Below are 18593 nucleotides of genomic sequence, written 5' to 3'. Positions count from 1 at the left end.
TTTGTACCATAAAGAATCATTTTGCCAGCTAAATGTATCAGACGTACTGGAATCTTGTTGTAACTTTCGAATAAGTGCCCACACTTCTTCGTCATTCTTCCATTCCTCCCTTGCTTCGTTTATCCAATCTGGTTGGATAATAGAAATGGCGCACAACAATGCTTCCACATCCTCATCCTTTCTTGAGAGTGCATCTGCCACCACATTTTGCTTCCCTTTTTTGTAGATGATTTCAAAGTCATAACCCAACATCTTTGTGACCCACTTTTGTTGCTCTTCAGAGGATAATCTTTGTTCTAAAAAGTATTTAAGGCTATCATGATCCGTTTTTACCTTGAAGTGTCTTCCCATTAGGTAGGGTCGCCATTTCTTAAGTGCATGGAGTATTGCCAACATTTCCTTCTCATAAATAGCTTTGTGTAAAAACTTTCCCTTGATTGGACGACTTTCAAAAGCAATGGGTCTTTCATCTTGCATTAAAACAGCACCAATTCCATTTCCTGAAGCATCACATTCCACAATAAAGGTTTTTGTGAAGTCCGGTGTAGCTAAGACCGGTGCTTGGCACATTGCCTCTTTAAGATGTTTGAAGGCCTTTGTTGCTTCTGGAGTCCATGAAAATGCATCTTTCTTCAATAATGTTGTTAGAGGTGCTGCTATTCTCCCATAATTCTTAACAAACTTGTGATAATACCCTGTCAACCTGAGAAATCCTCGCAGATGCTTTATGGATGTGGGGATTTTCCATTCCTTAATGGCTTTAATTTTGCTAGGGTCTACCTTAACTCCTTCATGAGATACAATATGACCCAAATATTCCACCTCTTGTACTCCAAAGAAACATTTGGATCTTTTTGCATATAATTGTTTCTCCTCCAATAGTTGTAGCACCCTGTCAACATGTTCAACATGATCCTTCCAAGACTTGCTGTAGATTAGTATATCATCAAAAAATACTAACACAAATTTTCTAAGGAATGGTTTGAAAATGGAATTCATCAAACCTTGAAATGTTGAAGGTGCATTGGTAAGGCCAAAAGGCATGACCAAAAATTCATAATGACCCTCATGAGTTCTAAATGTTGTTTTTGGAATGTCTTCAGTCTTCATTCTGATTTGATGATATCCTGAACGAAGATCCAACTTGGTGAAGTAAATTGATCCATGCAATTCATCCAGTAATTCATCAATGACAGGAATGGGAAACTTATCTTTAATAGTGAGCTTGTTGAGCTCCCTATAATCTGGACACATGCGCCATGATCCATCCTTCTTGTGCACCAATACTACTGGAGCAGAGAAAGAACTTTGACTCGGTTGAATTATACCAGCCTCTAGCATTTCTGCAACCATACGTTCAATTTCACTCTTTTGGGCATAGGGATATCTGTACGGCCTGATGTTTGGAGGAACACTTCCTGGAATCAGATGAATAGCATGATCATGATCACGAATAGGTGGGAGACCTTTGGGAGTCTCAAATACCTTGGAATGATTGTCCAAGACTTTTTGGAGATCTGGAGAAATAGATGATTCCAATGTGGAAACATCTAGCGAACATAATTGTGCAATTACACCCCTTTGTTCCTTTTTTAGAAGCTTTGTCATACTGTTAGAGCTGATTATCTTTCTCGGTTTCCCTGCAATACCCCTTAATTCAACTTCCTTTCCTTCCACAGAAAATTTCATGAAAAGTTCTTGAAAATTAAAAGCTATTGTACCCAAGGATTGTAGCCATTGGACTCCTAGTACAACATCAACACCTCCCATTGGAATGGAAAGCATTGGGCTAGTCAATACATATTCTCCCATGGATAGCTTGATATTATGGCACTTTCCAGAGCAATTTATTGTTCCTCCATTTGCAACCATCACTTGACACTCTGGTGCTGGATATAAGAAGCAATTCAATTCTTTTGCTACCTTACAATGAATAAAATTGTGGGTGCTTCCTGAATCAATCAACACTATTACCTTTTTCTTCTTGATTTGTCCTTCTATCTTGATGGTTTGAGGAGTGGTAATTCTCGCCAATGCATTACAAGATATGGTCGGATTCATTTCTTCTTTATCTAGGCTTTGTTCCTGGAGTATATCCTCTTCTTTTGACCTTTCTTGCTCCTTTTCTTCTTCCTCTTCACAATCTATGTAGAATAATTTCTTCTCAGCACACTTATGACCTTTAGTGTATTTGCTATCACAACTGTAACAAAGCCCTTTTGCTCTTTTTTCTTCCAATTGTTGTGGTGTCAACCTTATAGGTTGTGGAAGACTAGGGGCAACAACACTTCCATCTTTATAGTTGTGAGTGGTATGCTTCCTGGTTGCCATAATTTTGCTTTCCATTTTTCTTGCTAACCTGAATGCCTTCTCTAATGAATCAGGTTCCCAAAGGCGAACATCATGTTGGATATTATCCTTTAAAGTCCCTATGAACACATCAATCCTATGCTCCTCTGGAATATTTTTACCCTTATGTTCAATTTTTGGAACTCCTCAATGTGCTCCATTAGTGAACCCTTTTGTTTGAGACTTATCAATTGGCTAAAAAAAGTGTTGCTTTTTGTATCCTCATAATGTGCTGTCAATTCTTCCGTAAAAATTGCCCAAGTGATAATTTGTTTACGAGAGCAAAGCCATTGATACCATACAAACTGATTTGGTTCCAAATATAAAGTTGCAATACGTACCTTTTGTGTGTTTTGCACATTATTGAGATCGAAAAATTGCTCCATATGTAATATGTTGTGGGATCATTGCCATCAAACTTCCTCATATCGATTTTTTGAATATGGTGGGTCTTCGATCCCACATTAGAGTCTATGAAATCATGATTAACATTTCTTTTGTTTGCATCATGAGTTTCCTTTACTACCTTTTCACCATTAGTAAGTATTTTTTGTAGAAAAATTGTCAAATCTGTCTTCAAATCTGCCATGTCTGTCTTCAAATCTGTCTTCAAATCTGCCATGTCTCTCTTCAAATCTGTCTTCAAATCTATCTTCAAATCGTCCATCTTAGCTTCCACGCCCTTTATCTTAGATTCCACGCCATTTATCTTAGCTTTTGTTAGCTTTTGTGAGAGTGACATTTGTTGCACTTGTTTTTGTAATTTTGATATATCATGTAGCATTTCTTCCTCTTCTTCATGAGTCATGCTAGAGCTTTCAGGTTGCTTACTAGGTGTTTTCATTTTCTTTCCTCGGGGCATCAATTACTGATAATAATGCTCTACTATGCCCTTTGAATTTCCTTCAAAATAAATTTTCAAACCAATCTTAATAAAAAATTTAAAAGAATCTACACACCTTTTTTCACTTTGTCGCAGCTCGATATTGCCTCTGATGTATCTCTGTACTTTCAGATCATCTAGTTCTGAAATTGCGACCTACAGTAGCCCTCTATGTCCTCTTTCCAATGCCACCAATCTGATCCAAATTGGATTCTCCAAGGAAGAGTTATGTGAAATCTCCCACAGTGACTTGATTATAGACTAGTTCAGTAAAGCGAACTTGTACGACATGCCACGAGTCACTGTTTCGACCTTTGGCTCTGAAAAATATATATAAGAAACTACAGTCCGTCCTCTTTCTGTACCTTCTTACGAAATTTCAATCCGATGCTCAGAGAGAAAGTTATGACGATTTTCCCCAGGTCACCTGTTTGGAATGTAATTCAGGAGTCTGCAAAAAGACCAACTTCCTCAGATCATATCTCCGCAAATATAGCGCGAAAAGCTATGAAATTCAGACCCGAGGTTCAACGCGATTTCTTCTCAAATGGGTTTTTTTTTAGCTTCTAAAATGTTGCAGAAAAAAAGTTATAGCGAAAATGCCACGATGACCTATTTGGAGCAGCGAAACCCTAGAATCCAAAGCTTTGATACCAAATGTTATGAAACCAGCTCAAGAAAAGATAGAAAAGATAGATCAACGCCTTAGAATTCAGCCTCTTCGAGGGGGCAACCTCCTTTACATTACATAAATGAACAATTCTTGGATGATTCAAATGACAAAACCTCCTTTCTATATATAGGAGTCTAAGGAGTCACAATATAACCCAACCGACCTAACAATAATAATATAAAGCCACAAAAATAACAATAGAGAGATTCTATGGGGCACAGTAATAACAATATGGGGATAATAGGGGCACAACAATATTAATAAGGGATGCAACTACAATAGTAATGGGGTAATCACTAGTATTATAGGGACCCAACAGATCATCTAGTTAACTGATCAATTAACTAATAATTAGCTCATGCATGCAACGAATACGAGTGGCCAAGTTGTGGTGGAGTTTCCAAGGCAGTTAACCAATAGTTGTAAACTAGTTGAGTGTACAAGTGTTGCATGAGGTTAGGTGGACCATCCTTGGGAATTGCGTAAGGAAATGGGGGTGTGGTGTGGTGTGCTAGTGTGGTGCATTGACTTGGTTAAGAACTAGCAATAATCAATCATTCATTAACACAAAAAATATAGAGAAAAGTTTTGCTTTTGTAGGTTGAGCTTTGGGATTGAGTTAATAATTGTAATAGTTTCTCTTGTTCACTTGAATAATGCAAACAAGGTTGAAGGGGTTTTTAGCAATTGCTTTCCCTTAGATACATCTAGGTTCTCATGTATGTGATTGATGTATGTTTGCAAGATTATTGTTCTAAATTGTGAATTGAATTCCACAAACTAGTAAAGTAGGTTTGTGTCTTATGATTTAGTAAATTTCATTAGTATCAAATCTACACATAATTTCTATAGGTGGGGCGGCATCCCCCCCTCTTCATTCATGTTAATCACCTAATCCAAGGCGAAATAATGTTTTTATTATGCTAATGGAAACATAAATTAGTATTATTTGAGTTTTTATCATTTTTGTTTATTGGCTAACCCATGGGGAATTTGAATTGGTGACCTTTTCACAAAGAATGCCTTTAGAATACATCTATTCACTATCAATTCAAAACTTCGTGAGCAATTTTTTTATCAATTTTAAATTAATTAATTTAAAAAAACTCAAACTCATCAAATTGTAAAATTTGCACAAACAAGCTTAAAAAAAAAACTAATTATATATCTTTAAATAATGTAAAACTATCATATCAAAATAAATCCTAAAACCAAGAATTGAAAATTGAAAATCCAATCTCAAATTTGATGCAGAAAAAGTCGTGATAAAACATAAAACCCTTATATATATATATATAGAGAGAGAGAGAGAGAGTAAATATCCAGACAGATCCACCTGAAGGGATCACTTCCCATTGGCTTATTAACAGAGCTCAACCCTGAGAGCGTCGAGGACAATTGACCCTGCGACCTCCCAATAACAAGGTGCTTTTAGAGATGAGACCCCATTGAGCTAACCCTCGGGGCTAACATAAACCCATACAAATATAACAAGATATATCTCATATCTTTACAAATATCTTTAATTTATTTATTTTATTATTATCAAAATTGAAAACCTAATCTCAAATTTAACGTGGAAGATATCATAATAAAACATAAAACCCATAGCCCCGAGGGTTAGCTTAATTGATCGAGTGCCCACTATTAAGTGCCTTTGCTATTGAGAGATCACATGTTCAATTCTCTCCAAGACTTCATGCTTGAACTGGTAGAAAGTAATCCCTTCAAGTGGATTTGCCTATTACAAATATTCCATGGATGTAGTGGTCAATGATCTCTAGAATTAATAAACTACTAAAAAAATTAACAAACTATTTTATATATTTAACATTTATGAATAAATTTTTTTATATATTTTTTGAAATCCAACGTGAAATAATATGAAGAAATCAAAATAAGACATAAAACTTGTAAAATATAACAGGGTGGGTAAGTTTAACGGGGAGAGAGCGAGGCCCATAAAAGTCATCATGCCTAGCTTGCGTGATAAATATATCATTCTAACCAAGAAACATCTCTTGAGGGGTTCTCATTTTTTCCTATAAGAAGATTTAACTGTAAAACAATAGGAGGAAAGAAGGGAGGAAATGTTAAAGGTTAGGTTAGCAAGAGACGAAGGCAAGAGAGCATGGATTTATAAAGGCAAAGTTGTGATAGCATGATTTGGACCTCCTTCCAAAACAGAGCAACAAGATGGTAATAAAGAAGAGGCAACAAACTCTTCAACATGAAATCAGGAAGCAAGGTCAGTATGGGAAAGCAGGGACAAAGACTCAAATGTGAGTCTTGCATGTCAAAATAAATAACAATCAAGTCATACCCAAGTTTCCTTAAGATTAGCTTGTTGGAATTGCAGAGGTTACCCATGGAGACGAGGACCTGGGTTAGGGCCTATTGCGGAAGATAGAGACATGATTTGTCTCATAGAAACACATGAGCATGAAGGGTGCAAGACACCTCTGTTTGAAGGATACTGCAAGATGGCAATGTGGAACAAGGTAATAGGGAATGACAAAGGGCACAAGGGTATCATGGTTTTAGTAAGGGAGAAAGAAGGTTGTCTCATTCAGTTAGAAAAAGAAGACTCAAATAAGCAATTCATTTGGCTTAAAATATCAGAAAATGGAAACCACATCAGAATTGCAGCGTGTTATTTTGCGCCGCAAGTTTCAAAAATCTACAAAGGTAGAGGCCTTGACCATAAAGATCCATTTGCAGCCTTAAAAGTAGATATTGCAACTTATTCGTAGCTAGGTGAAGTCCTTATAGTGGGTGATTTCAATGCTAGGACTGCAAGTGAGCAAGCTAGCATTCTTTGTTGTAAAGATGATTGCGACCCTATTTGTCTTACAGAAGAGAGTAATCATCAGTGGGAAATAATTTTAGAGGACAAGGGCTGCAATCTCTTTGGTGAACAATTGCTTACTCTATGTGGGGCCTTTGATTTAGTCATTTGTAATGGCTTGACTAGATGGGAAAAGTCTGGTAATTTCACTTGCAATACTTACAATGGAGCAAGTGTAGTAGATTATGTAATTTTCTTGCATGGTTTGTGTGAGAAAATGGAGGAAGTCTTGATTGGAGATTAGCTGTGGGACTTAAAATCATATCACAAGCCAATTTATTTATGTTTCTCTTGGACTAGAAAGAAACAATTAGAGTAAAAAATTCAGCATGTCCAGCAAAACCTCCCACATGACAAAATTCTTTTGACCCCATAAATTGTAATACCTTCAAAATGACACTAGAGAGGCTCTCCGAGAAGGAGAAAATCACAATTCACAACCTTCATAGTCATGAATTAACACATTTAATTCAATGCACACTTGCAAAGTGCAAAAAAGCAAAAATTAAAAATTTTGAAACAAATTGCTTTCCAGTTAATGCTTGGTTTGACGAGGAACGCAAAAAGACAAGGAGAAGGTGGAAAGAGTCAAACAAGGATAACATAAAGCTCAAATCTTACAAGCAATTATTAAGCAAGAAAAAGATTGATTTCATGGTTTCAAGGAGGGAAGAACTAATCTCCCTTGGGAAAAATAATCCCAAATTATTTTGGAAGGAGCTCCAACCAAAAAATATACAAACTGGAAATAATATTACATCTTCTAAGTGGTTTGACTATGAAAGACAACTCTATGAGCAGGATCCCAAGCGTGACCCTCCCCCCATGGTCAACACTGATATTGAACTCTTCATGGTGCAAGAGGTGGAGATGGGTATCAAGAAGTTGGGTGTTGGAAAAGCAAAAGACTTAGCTAAACTCCAAGCAGGATATCTAAAGTGGGGCTCAAAAATTCTTGCACCTCACATTACAAAAAATTTCAACAACAACATACAACAGGGGCTCCCCATAGATTGGACAACTAGTCTGGCAATACCACTTTTCAAGAGTGGTGACATCAATAATCCCTCCAATTATAGGACCATCATGATAAACCCTTTGTTTGCAAAGCTATTTGGAAGCATGCTATAAAACAAAATTAGCAAGTGGGCAGAAGAAAGAGATAAGCATGCTAAAGGGCAAGCAGGTTTTAGACCTAAACATTCCACAGTTGATCATTGTATAACTTTAAGTCACATCATTGAAAAAGTTTGGGAGAAAAAGGAAGAAGTCTTTTGTTGCTTTGTTGATTTTAGAAAAGCGTTTGACTTGGTTCCTAGGGATAAGCTTTGGCACAGAATGGAGGAATTTGGGGTTCCTAAACATTTGAGAGCAACTGTGCATAGGTTGTATGAAGAGGTGAATGCCAACATTAGAACTTCAGCAGCATTTTTGAAAGTTTCAGAAGTGATATCGGGGTCAAGCAAGGTTGCCCACTGTTTCCTACCCTTTTTGGTTTATATATCGACAAGCTCGAGGAGTGGTTAAATTCGCAAGGGGGTGATGGTACCTATTTGGGCAAGTTTGTTATATGGCTTCTTTTGTATGCAGATGACCTTATTCTACTTGCTAAATCGGCTCTTGGTTTGCAAGAGCACTTACTATCCCTTGAGCATTTTTGTAGAAGTGTGGGGATGCAAGTCAATATCAACAAAACGAAAGTAGTGGTTTTCTCTAAGAAAAGAAAACATAATCAACATAAGTTCTACTTTGAAGGCAACATTCTGGAAGAAGTTGCGGATTACAAATATCTCGGAATTGACTTCAATAAAAATCTAAGCTGGAATGGTTGTAGAAAAAAAAACTTTGGGGGGTTGGAAAGCATTTTATGCTTTTCAAAATAGGTGTAGAGAGGCAGAGTTGTGGGACTGGAAAACCACTCAAACTCTTTTTGGGCTTCTAGTGATTCCAGTGATTCTCTATGGTTGTGACCAATGGGTCAACAGTACATCCGACATGCAGTGGAGATAAATTGAGAAAATTCAGAAGCGTTTGATTACAAATAAATTCAAGATTAAAAGTGCAGTTCCTTATGCTATATTGTTAAGTGAAACAGGGATTGCTCCTATTGAAGCAATTGCTATGGTGCGAGTCATAAGGTATTTAAAAAAAATTGAGCAAATGGAAGAGGGTAGATGGCCTAAGGTTGTCTTTAATAACAGACTGTGCAAGAGAAAAAAAATACTTGGATGCAACAAAATAACAAATGGATTAGTAAATGGGGTATTTGCTTGAACGCGTGTCCCATAAACAACAAAGAGATAAAAGCTTTTGTTATGGAAAAGTTCCACAAGCGTACTTGAGATAAGGAGTTAGGAAGAAAGAAAATGTACTATATTGAAGTGTTTAATCCCACTCATAGTCGTCAACCAAAAGCATACATAGAGGCCAATATCTATTGGAGAGCCGAAATTCTTATTGCTCAGTTAAGGACTAATTCTCATCAACTCTGTTGTGAAATAGAGCGTTGGAAAAGGCCAAAAGAAGTGTGTGAGGAAAGAGTATGCATTTTTTGTTCTTCCAGAAAAGTGGAAATAGAAAAACACTTCATTTTAGAATGCGAGGCCTTCAAAGACAACATGGAAAATTATGCAGATATGCTTGCAACTAGACCTTGGGATATTTTATTTAGCGAGGGGTTTGTCGAGAAACTAGGAGAATTTATTTTGAAGCTTCAAAGAAAAAGGCCGAATCATCAAGTAGATGAAGAAACAATTTGTCCTATAGGCTATTTTTAGCCTCGTGGACGTTAAAATAATTTCTTCTTCTTCTTCTATACATACAAACGTTTTTATGAATAAATTTCATTATTAACATTTTTCATATATTTACAAATGTTTTTATAAATACTTTTATTTTTTATTTTTTTATTAATTAGAAAAATTGCATTTTCTTAAATTTATAGTGGGTGGAATGTAGAAGTCATCATTTGATTTTTTGAGCCATTTTAATACAATTAAAGATTCAATGCGATTTTTCCGGAAAATCTGAGCATTATATCATGAATCACAGAAGCATAAAATCTGAGATAATAATTATTAATTAATAATAATTAAATTAGTTTAGATTTATTTTAACTAATTAAGCCAGTTTAAATCTATTTTAATTTTGGATCTATTAAGTGTTGGGAGGGATAAAATCTCTTTTCACTCGAAAAGAGAATTTCACCTCAAGAGATTTGATCCCTCTCGGCACTTGGTAGATTCGGAGTCAAGATGGATCTAGGCTAACTAATATGATGAAGAGGTTTCAAACTTGTCATCAAGAAAAAGTATAGAATTTTGTTATTGGTACGCTGTTAATATTAGTTGTTGTGGTGATAATGATGTACGTAACTTTGATAACATTTTCATTATTCTCACACCTCTCCTTCCATAATATAATCATTAGCATTTGCTTAACCTTAAGAATAAATAAGATCATTGTTATTATTTATTTAAAGTTTTTACAACTCTATTTTCATGGTGGATAAAATGTTTAGTTATCATTTTTATTTGGTTTTAATTTTCATAAAGGAACATCGTTATGTAGTGATAAGTTTTGAAGAGTAGGCACTCTATGAGATAAAGTTTACTCTAATGAGGTTCAGATGTCTCGACTCTTGTTAAGTCATAAGTTATTAGTATATGTGGGTTGTGAGTTGTTGGATATAATATTGGTGTTATAGTGGTGGCCTTAAAATTTGATTATGGGCCTTGTCGATATTCCTCCAACAAGTTACATATTCACCGTGGTTAAAAAACACACACATATACACACATTTCTTATTTGGGTTTAAATTGCTCATAAGATTTGTTTTTTTAATTGTATTAGGAGAATTAATAGAGATGTCGTCTATCATTGAGGCCAAAGTTGGAAGTGTTGCTCCTATACTCCTATGCCCAACACAATCATCCATAAACCATGCTAGGTGGGCTAACCAAGCTTTGAACTTGGGCGAGGCCCTAACATTAAATTCCCAATAAGATTATGGCCCATTATGCTAAGGCTATAAGGGTAGGTGATCCCCATGAGTGACACTGTCAACTCATGTGTGTCTTGACCCTTGTTAAGTCATAAGTTGAGGAGAATCAATAGACCTATTGCTTGTTAATTAGGAGGTATGGAGTCGTGCTAAAGGCCCTGCCCCTATACTCACGAGCCTAATGCAATCGCCCACAAACCACATTAGATAAACTAACTGAATTTTGAACATGAGTGGGGTCCCAATATTAATCAACAAACACTTTTCAGTGTGGAATGTACACCTTTCAACTGTAAACATTTACTTAATAATGACAATCAACTCAATTTCAACATACATTTCATTTGTCCATAGGATCTTAGTTAGACAATGATTGAGTGCGTTGTTAAGGCACTCCTAGATGTTAAGTCATCGACTCAATTCCCCACCCTATTGAAGTGTTATTCTTAGACATAAACATGATGTAGCCTCATCGATGCCAAACTTAAAAAAAAAAAAAAAAAAAAAAGAAAAAGAAAAAAAGAAAAAGAAAAAAACGTACACTTCATCCAAATAATTCCTGCTAATTACCCATCCACACATATATGAATGAATGAATGAATGAAATTTTAACGTCCACGAGACTAGACATAGTCTATGGGACCACTAGCTTCCTGTTTTTTGCCTTTTGCAATTTAATCATCTTATTATTCAAATTAATGATGAGCTGACCCAACCTTCTAACAGTCCCCTCACTGAAAAGACAATGGTAAGGAACCAATGTTAACATACTGTTGTAACTGTCTCTGATGTCTTTGAAAGCATCACATTCCAAAATGAAATGTTTTTTTCTGATTCCACTGCCCCATAAGTGCAAAAAGTACACACCCACTCTTCCCAAACTTCTTTAGGTCTTTTCCACTGATCCGTTTCACATCGTAATTGATGCTAGTTAGTTCTTAATTGAGCAATAAGAATCTTTGCTCTTCATGGAATGCTAGCTCTGATGTACTCTTTTTGTTGGAGGTCACACGCGGCGTTGAATCCTTGATCATAGTACTTCTTCTTTCTACCCAACTCTTTTCCCCATATATGCTTACAAAACTTCTCCATAACATAACTCTTTAAATCCTTACTATTCCATTTTGCATCCATTTGTTGTTTTGTCTCATCCATGATTTCTTTTTTTCACTCATTCCTTCATTGAAGATAACTTTAGGCCATCTACCTTCTCCCATTTTCTCAATTCTCTGAAGGTACCTTATGAGATGCGCCATAGCAATTGCTTCGATGGAAGTTGCTCCTGTTTCACTCAACATTATCTCATAAGAAACTGAATTTTTTATTTTAAACTTGCTCATTATCAAACGTTTTTGGATTTTCTCAATTTGATTCCATTTTGAGACAGGGATGTTGCTAGCCCACAATTCACACCCATATAATATCACTAGACAAACTAGGAGCCCAAAAAGCACTTTAATTGTTTTCCAATCTCATAACTCTGCTTTTCTACATCTGTTTTAAAGAGCATATAATGCTTTCCACCCTCCTAAAATTCTCTTCTTTCTGTAGTGCTCCAAATTAAACTTGTTGTTGAAATCCATCCCTAGATATTTGTATTCATTTACTTCTTCAAAAATATTGCCTTCACAACACAAACAAATTATAATATTGAATTAAAGCTTCTGTGATCTATATCAAATTTTTAAACAATATTTTTGGTGATAATCACATCAAAATTAATTTATCGACAAATAAATTTATGAATTTTGATGTAATTATGACCAAAAACAAACCTATGATCAAATCATAATATCTTGAATTCGAATGATAGAATAGCCCAAGAAAAACGTTTCACTCATCTTGAATTTCATAACTTCAACAAAATTAATAGCGGAAAGAAATGTTGACGAACCCCGTCGCTTCAAAATCAATCGCGACCACAGCATAAAACTTGTTCCTGAAGGTTTCATCGCGATTAGAAGAGACAAAAGCAAAATTACAAATCACATAAAAACAGGGAGATTCGGAAGACGGTTTTCACATTGTTGTTGGCACCATTGGAAAATTGAGCCAGGGTTCGAACAAGGGTTTGTAGGTTTCTCATCTCTTTAAGAGCCGTTTTATACCAGACTTCGCCAATTTAAACAGCAGATCTCTGGAGCTTTCAGGCCCGGAATTGTCCCAGCAACTTGTGCTCTGCGTAATGAAAAATGAGGTAACACAGATTTTGGTCGTAATTGAAAGATTTATTTTCACAATTTTAAAGGAATAATATCCTATTTTGTGTCTTAGTTCTGGGAATTTCTACTGTTGCTATGAATATTCTATCAATGTAGTTTTCGGTTGTTTTCTCTGTCCGCGGATTTAATGCCTTATTTCGTTGTCTAGCTGGTCGAAAGCCTTAAAAGCCTTAAATTTGGTGGCATTACATGTTAACCTGTAGCTGCTAGAACCGGGTTGTTATAATGTTATAAAACTTCTCGTTTTTTTGTTTGTTTGTTTGTTTTTATGTTTTCGGTTTCACAGTGGGTTTACTCAAATTTCATCCTTTAGTTCGGGCCTATTTGTGAAGAGTTCCTTCTATACAGTTATTACTCTGTTAAATATTGCTTATCCAAGCTTTCTGGCAAGGTTATACATACAATTTTACAACTATATTCACTTGGTTTATCAGAGGATCTACTATTCCAGTGCCCATCTGGAAGCAAATTGACACATGCCCCCTTATAGGAAGTTGCACTGTGTCCAAGTAACGATTAGCGATGTTATTCTGTTACACGATCTAAATTACATGGATTTCCATTCCGAGCAATGATGTTGTGGGTACAATCAAGCTCACAAAGGGATAATTTATTGTCAGAAATATTGCATAATTTCAATAACATTAATATGGCATTCAAAGCAAGGTTTCTTTGCAGGGCCATATTCAAATAATTCAGAGAAAGGTCAATAGGTCTTCAATCGAAAGTCTCACAAAGTTTTGAATCCCCAAGGACTCGTTCCTCGTGGGTTGTCTCACCTTTGCTACTGAGCCATATCATATGGTTAGGGCTAAGTGCAAGTCGTGGGCGACTTCGGTGGAATAGATGCCCCACCTGTAACATCTCCCCCGAAGATTCTCTTGAATGTTGTCAGCCAGCAACATTTTGTTATAATACTCCAAAAACGAGAAAGGGCATGAACTCAGAGAGGCCTCTTTTTCATCCTTTCGAAAAAATAGACTGAGAACAAATTTGTTCTAAACTACACTAAATTTAGAGTTTTAATTTAGAGCGAATTATTAACAGTGAGGCTGTCCATGATACAATAATCTGTATCCATCACTACACAAAATAATCTTTATTCCTTTCTATGCAGAATATAGTAGTCGAGGCCTTCTGGTACATACAAGATCAAAGAGGAAAAGCAAAAATAAGCTCCCAATATATCTTTAACTAAGATCCTCAATTGTAGAATTGATCGATAACAATGGACCAAAGAAGTTTTGTAGAACACACAGTGGAGGAAGATCTCAGAGTTTTGTTTTTATTATTCTCTTACCCATATGATACTCTGTTTATAAATTCATGGTAGGTTGCCTGAGCATGAAATTATTGCCCTGCCAGTGTTATAAGTATTGGGCTATTCAATCATTTTTTGCTTTCAAGTTTCCTTTTTCTTTCAGGTAATATATTCTGGGGAAACCTCTTGGCGCTTCCACTCACTTTGAGGATGGTACTCAGGGTAAACCCTGGATTCTTCAAGGCATAAAGCCAGGCCAACAACCCATAAATAGATAATATATATCTCATCAGCAATCAGCTCACTAAGAGCAACATGTCACAAATCTGGATTTGAACAATGTGGGGAGGGTAACAACTTTTTCTCCCAACCACTCAAGCTACACCCAATCGACTTGTTTTTAAGTTTCTATGGCAGCTTCATCCATTTCAGTAATTTATGTATAAATTGTCATTTTTCTGTTCTTGATTTAAATTGGGATAGGTTTATTCTGTCATTTCGAAAAATCTGCAAGTGTAAACGGACAGCAGGTATTCAGGATTTTGGATATCCTGGGTTGCTTAGTTTTTGAAGTGTTAACTTTTAAAGCGTTTTCAGAAATATTCGCTTGATACGATTAGATGAACTAGCTCCTTCTTGGCCGTTGCTTTATTTGTTTGTCTATGCACTAAAATTAAAATACCCTTCAGTGCTGTATATGATATTTTTGATATCTTTTGTTGGTTACGCCAGGATTCTGCTAAGTTCTTTTAGATCATGTTTATGCTTCATTTACTTTAGATTCTATTATAATATATTAATGCCCATTCTTGTCTGTTGCTTCTCCTCTATAGTTACAGTTGAGAATTACAATAATGCAATCTTAATTTAAATAAGCGTATTGCTGATTTGTTAATCAGGAATCTTCTCCTAGACCAATGAGGAGAGACGACGCCAGGCCATAATTTGGCAATACATTCGACATAGTTTGCAGTACATTACCAGTTCCGTCGATTCCAGAATTTATATTGTAGGTTGCCTTTCACCAGTTGGCCTTTTGTACTCTGGTAATTCTTGAAATATTTGGTGCAACATTGGCTTTCATGTTGTATATGATCTACGACTTTTGAAATATGCCATGTAGATTCTTTCGGAAGAAATTTTATGGTTGAGCCTCTGTTCTAACAGGGGTTCCAGATTTTTATCCACTAAAGATCTTCTGGGTTTTGGTGTTTTCAGTTGACAAAATCAAGAACTAACTCCCAAAGGCAATTGCATGGTTTGATTCTGGGATAGTAGTTCTCCAACTCCATCTGGACTGAACACTAAATATAACCACAAAAGTCAAAAGTCATGGCACAGCAATCCTTAATATACAGTTTTGTGGCCAGGGGAAACATTGTACTTGCAGAGCATACATCATTTTCGGGGAATTTTAGTATTATTGCTGTCCAGTGCCTGCAAAAGCTGCCCTCAAACAGCAACAAGTTCACATACACATGTGATAACCACACATTCAATTACCTCGTGGATGATGGATTTGGTATATAACTTCCCATGCGTATTTCAAAATTATTTTTATGAGAAGCATTATTTTGCACATTGTGTTTTGGTTTTATCTGTTGATCTTTGTATCGAGAATGTATCATGCATGGGAGGAGTGGATGCATTGTATAACGTAGTATATTTGCATTATGATTGTATCGTACATGCTGATAGGTAGCTGCTTCACATCACCTACCTTATGGTAGCAGTCAAATTGCTGCGCAGAGGTGGGCCCCTTGTCCCACAAACAAGGGGTTTCAATGTTTCATACACCAATTTGGTGTCTGGCTTAGTTTTTTCGTTTGTGCATAGTTTATGATATATACACAGTAACTTCTATGTTGTCTTCTGGTTAGTTCTGATTGTCTCGGTAGTGAGAAAGGTTTATAATTATTAATTTCTGATGAAGTGCCATTGTATTTTGCAGTGTTTCTTGTTGTTGCAGATGAAGCTGCAGGAAGGCAGGTGCCTTTTCTTTTCTTGGAGAGAGTAAAGGAAGATTTTAAGCGGCGTTATGGAGGAAGGGCTGAGACAAGCATGGCGCACAGCCTTGATAAGGACTACGGGTATGAAGACAAATTTAGTGTTGCGTACAACCTTGACAGGGAATTCGGGTATGGATAAATGGTTTAACGTGTGCATCATTTTTACTGTTTTTTCATCTTTATGTAACCTCTTTTGGTTTCTCTAACGCAATTGCAGGCCAATACTGAGAGACCACATGCAATATTGCATGGACCATCCAGAGGAACTAAGCAAGTTTTTTAAAATAAAGGCTCAGGTTTCAGAAGTGAAAGGAATTATGATGGACAATATTGAGAAGGTATGGATAATTGGAACCCTGAGCAAAATGGTAAACTGTTATTTGTCAGTGATAAACAAAACTGTTAGTATATCAATAGCTCTAGCTTATGATTCTGAAATATGGGTCCCATGTTGCTCTTGATCCTGCTTCATCTTATTCTCTCCCTCATCCAATTCCCGCCCATGCACCGTGTAACATAGGGCCTCCACTATATGCGATTAGCCTATTTTCCAATTTGGTTTCTTGCTTACATTAGATTGAAAAGTGCAATTTAACTTGACGAGTGTTTGGTACACCTGACTGTTTCGTACACTGCTGACCATTTTTGTCACTTTACTGAATCTGTCAGGTTCTGGACCGAGGTGAAAAGATCGAACTTCTTGTAGATAAGACAGAAGGCTTGCAATTTCAGGTGCAATAATAATTAATTATTATGTATCAGTAATACATGTTTATTCAATTATGAATATGGCGGGATGTTTATATTACATGTTCTGTCTTCTGTTTCATGCCAGTAATTTTGTTTAATTCGAAGGGTGACCCTTTATGCAAAATCATTTGTTTTCTTTTTCAATGTTGAATTTTCTACACATTTTTCTGTTGCTTAGTTGGCTCTTTTAATATTTCAGGCTGATAATTTCCAGCGCCAAGGAAGACAGCTCCGACGGAAGATGTGGCTCCAAAATTTAAAATTCAAATTGATTGTGTTGGGTATCGTACTAGTTATTATTCTTATAATATGGTTGTCAGTTTGTAAGGGATTTAGTTGCCATTGACATCTAAGTGGTTTTATGTATATAAGACACTGGCATGTTTATGAGTGGAACAACTTTTTGTATATCATGAAGGTGAATAAGAATTAAGAACACAATGAGCTTAATGAATTGATAGGGGAGGAAATGCTCATATTGAGTCACATTTGATGTATATTATGAAACACATGGGCGATGTTTTTAGATGTTTCTATTGTTGATTAAAATATCCGTTTGTAACATTCTTCGTGTTTTTAAAACTGAATGATTAATGATTATATTAAAATTGGAAACTTGAGAAGCATACTTATTGCCCTGAAATGTTGAATATCCACCACTTTTGAAAGGGGGACATTATTTTACACATATGAGATATGTAACCTCTCAGCTTTACTTAAGGGGCCATGGAAGCTCACCTATTAAGCGTGGACGACCACTTTTTTTTTGAGGAATTGAACCTTTGGAGGGGGATGTAACATCACCCCACGTTCGTGGAACTCTCGTGGCTGATAAAGGTCAAAATTGGCCTTCTGCATCATCCAAAAAATTATCATTAAGTCAACTACAAACCTATTATCATTAAATAAACTTCAATTTTTTTTTCTCTGAGAGTATGTTCTATTTTCACTTCAGTGAAGAAGGCTTGGAGATAAAGTCTGCATTCCCCAGTAACAGTGTTTGTTTGTCATTCGAATGGTCTTTGCTCTTGATGATGGGTGAGTTGGTCATCCAAAGCATTGGTGTAAAATAGCTCACTTTGTTAAAACTTCATTCCATTATTCTCTCTGACAATGTTGATTTGTCAACAAGTGCATTGATTACTAGCTTAGAGTCACCTTAGTTTAAGAGCATATGTTCTTATTGGATGTTGAAACTTGATCTTAATCTCCAAAAGTTGTCAAGAATGACATCAATTCCTGATTGCTTGTTTTAGGTTGGCTTTGGCAGTTAGGTTGTCTTTGTGAAAGAGTGGCTGAAAGTCTAGAATAGAACACATTTATTTTCAGAGGCTTAAGATGGGGCTATCTCTTTGAACCCTTGGAAAGGAGGGAAGCATAAATTTGCTTGGTTGGTTTTTAGCTAATATCTGGGTAGTCTCCAATCTGTGAGTGACCTCCTTAAAGTTCCCTTAGGAAAAATTGAAGAAGCGACTACCATAACAATCTACACACTTTGCTTCCCTTTAGACAGAAGGGATAGATACTATCCCAAGATAAAAATAGGGCCAAATTGGCAAGTAGGGTCAAATTGGCAACGAGGGCGAAATTCCACT

General features: G+C 36.1%; 1 protein-coding gene across 5 annotated transcripts; it reads left to right on the top strand.

Annotated features, from left to right (window-relative positions):
- The first annotated feature begins 12600 nt into the window (after positions 1–12600).
- On the top strand, positions 12601–17562 carry LOC149220729 (vesicle-associated membrane protein 727-like). Of its 5 annotated transcripts, none has more exons than XM_089384897.1 (8): positions 12605–12953; positions 14403–14589; positions 15139–15248; positions 15458–15761; positions 16191–16377; positions 16466–16586; positions 16918–16980; positions 17198–17562. In XM_089384897.1, the coding sequence occupies exons 4-8, from the start codon at positions 15572–15574 to the stop codon at positions 17342–17344; spliced, it is 708 nt and encodes a 235-aa protein (XP_089241023.1). In that variant the 5' UTR covers positions 12605–12953; positions 14403–14589; positions 15139–15248; positions 15458–15571; the 3' UTR covers positions 17345–17562. The 5 variants fall into 5 exon arrangements, with proteins under 5 accessions (XP_089241024.1, XP_089241023.1, XP_089241021.1 ...); XM_089384895.1 differs by having other exon boundaries at positions 15139–15285; XM_089384898.1 differs by lacking the exon at positions 14403–14589 and having other exon boundaries at positions 12601–12953; positions 15139–15285; positions 16191–16329.
- Positions 17563–18593: the final 1031 nt, after the last annotated feature.

Source organism: Pinus tabuliformis, chromosome Q (assembly GCF_031772625.1).
Source record: "Pinus tabuliformis cultivar Carrire ecotype Pingquan chromosome Q, CPIR1, whole genome shotgun sequence".
Lineage (NCBI taxonomy): Eukaryota > Viridiplantae > Streptophyta > Pinopsida > Pinales > Pinaceae > Pinus > Pinus tabuliformis.
This window is presented reverse-complemented; position numbering and strand designations above follow the sequence as displayed.